Genomic DNA, 2,914 nt, shown 5'->3' on the forward strand with positions numbered 1-2,914 from the left:
TATATATTTATATATATTTATACATATTTATACATATTTATGCATAAAAATTATTTAGCTCCATCCTAGGTCATCAACTAAATTAATACATAAGAGGAAAATATAATAACTAAAGAACACTAATCACAGATAAAGCCACACAAAAAAAACTTACACTATAAAACGTAACAATAACTCAATAAAAAATTTGTCATGCATGAATGTATAATTATGTATAAACATACTTATACATATTTATGCATGAAAAATTTTGTATTGCGAAGGAAATCAAAGTGTTGAATTTGCTACTGCTTATGTTAAGCGTCGTCTACAATTTGCAGAGTCAGCTTGGTGTAAGAAGTAAAAATAAACAAATTGCTCAATCACAGTGAAATGTGAGAAAATTAATGGAATATCAGTCAATTTCTTATTCTTTCCTCCATATTTACCAAGTTTATTCTCCCTACATATTATAATAAACGCATTATGGCCTTATGATCTCTACTAGTCTCTACTATATTTTGGCCAATTACGCATGCAAGACACATCACAGTTATACAAACCAAATAATTACAAATTGTTGTTGCCATGCAGAAATTACACTTCCAGAAATCGGCTGAGTCAATAATATGAATATAAAGCAAAGTTGGATGTCGGGTCATTTTGTTGCGTATAATGGCCGAATACTTAAAGTGTAATATAGCAATCGTCCTTATGTCGATATCAAACACATCTAATATTTATAGCGTTTTTCACTGGCAGAAATGGTGCGCACCCAGTGCATATTAAAGCTGTTGTATACTATTGAACCGTTGTATATTAATCTGAACGTAAAAGTGAAATATCTCAATTAATAAAATACCCAATATATTTTATCAAAGCACAATCGAAAATTTTATCATAGGACAATAAAATAAGGATTTCGAAATTTAATTCGTTTCTATATTTTTGTTAAACACATCTTTACGTCGATTTGTACAACGGCTTTAAAGTCCAGGGCGAACCAGTTCTACCAGTGAAAAAACGCTATTAGATATAAATGAGAAATCGCGATGAATCTAAAAAATTTTAAATATTTTATACGTCGATATCATTGCACATTGATCTCTCTAATTACTTTTGCAGCATATTGAATTAATCGTCAGAGATTTTATATTTAATTTAATTAATTATATGTAAATTATTATATACAGTATTAGTTGTACATGCATTCTTACGTTGAATAAAAAGCAACTTTTTATTTCAAGTAGTAAATTCAGTTTATTCAATTAATTAAGTTAATTGATTTAAAAAAATTGATTTAGTAAAAGGATGACTTATCGGGATTTCAAATTTAGATAGTACCAATACAAAGAGTTGTCGAAACGATTTTTTTTTGAGCTACAAATTTTTAAGTTTCTCTAAAATATATTCGCATGCCTTAAAATGTGCAGTCTATGTAATAGATTGTTAAAATTACGAGTTTGAAAAGTGGCACTTATTACTTTGGTTACTTAAACCTCAAATATAGGCTTTTTTTTACTGGAAAACAATCTGTTTGGGAGTATAATTTGCATTCCAAACGTAATTCATTTATTCACATTATATAACATATTTTTCAATGTATAAGTGTATTACTACCGTGATTATGTCGCACGCGTAACTTTCGGTTTAAACACTCAGTACCAGAATCAACTTTCTTCGTGTTACACAAGGAACTAGTTTCTTGACTGCATATGCGAGAGAAAAGCGTTTATTATGCGTACAACACCGCACAATTTTCTCTCAATTCATTTCGAGGATCCTACATCTCATAAGATTGTGCGGTATACCTGTAGTTTGGAGAACATTACAGCTGAGAATACACTCTCTTATGTACACAATTAATCAAATAGATATATTCCTTATACATCGAGTTTTTTATTTTTTAACACAATCGTTTATATGAAAAAGTGATCCGAGTGAAAGTTAGTAATAAGTCACGAAATAGAGCGATTAAAAATTATTCTTCGTTGTATTACTTTAGTCACAAAAATTTCAACAAATATTTCATATTTGTTATTACAATTTTATTTAACAATTTCTTTTTATTATATCTCTTTTTATTATATCAAATATTATTTATAAAATGCATAATAATAATGCACAAAATGATATTAAAATTATATAATTATGTTTTGTAATAATCATTGAGGCTATTATAGCGAAGCGAAGCGCATCACACGCATGCATGTACGCACGCACGCATTGCGACGTTAGATTAATGAAATTTAAAAATACCTAAATTATGTGAGTTATCTAAGAGTTGTCTTTTGCAAGTGACAATGATCCTGCCTTTAGCAATAAAAGTTTCAGTGATTAAGTAGCAATGAATAAGAAACACTATATACTAGAATGTTGTAATATAAATATAATAATTGTGTATTTTTGTCTTCAAGCATTGGATTCTAGTGGCGAATTCGAATCAGGTTTCCTTTATGGAAATAATTTTTGGCTGGGCAGTCGTAGTCAGTGCTTTGATGTAATGAACAGAACTCCCTTCGAGTTCGCGAAACGGCATATATTTAACAACACGAGATACCGCAATCCGCAGAATGAGTTTCCACCTTTCCAATTGAATTACTTCGTCGCTTATCTCAGACACAACAGTACTCTTCAATATCACGTCAATATACCAAATGAAGTAAGTTCTTTCTTCTTGAGATTATCTACTCGAAAAAAGGGTGTACATATATGAACACATTTTATATATAATTATATAAAATTATATCTAAAATATGTCAATTTTTTTATGTAATTATATATAATTATATATGAAACATTTTTTTCCAGAGAGTATATCGTGTTTTTAATAATACCGGATTTTTTTATTATAGATTATAAATTTTTACTTCAAGTTCAATTTTTAATAATATGTTTGGTAATCCTAAATCGAACATTTCCTGCATTTTTCTAT

At 28.6% G+C, this 2,914-nt stretch overlaps 1 protein-coding gene across 1 annotated transcript in view; it reads left to right on the forward strand.

Moving 5' to 3' along the window:
- Positions 1-2,326: 2,326 nt before the first annotated feature.
- Positions 2,327-2,914, forward strand: part of LOC108694601 (nose resistant to fluoxetine protein 6) — an 8,179-nt gene continuing 7,591 nt past the window's right edge. The window contains exon 1 of the mRNA XM_018204181.1: positions 2,327-2,641. Coding sequence (XP_018059670.1) covers positions 2,327-2,641 — 315 coding nt within the window. The remainder of the gene's footprint in view (positions 2,642-2,914) is intronic.

The sequence above is a fragment of the Atta colombica genome, unplaced genomic scaffold, assembly GCF_001594045.1.
Source record: "Atta colombica isolate Treedump-2 unplaced genomic scaffold, Acol1.0 scaffold121, whole genome shotgun sequence".
Lineage (NCBI taxonomy): Eukaryota > Metazoa > Arthropoda > Insecta > Hymenoptera > Formicidae > Atta > Atta colombica.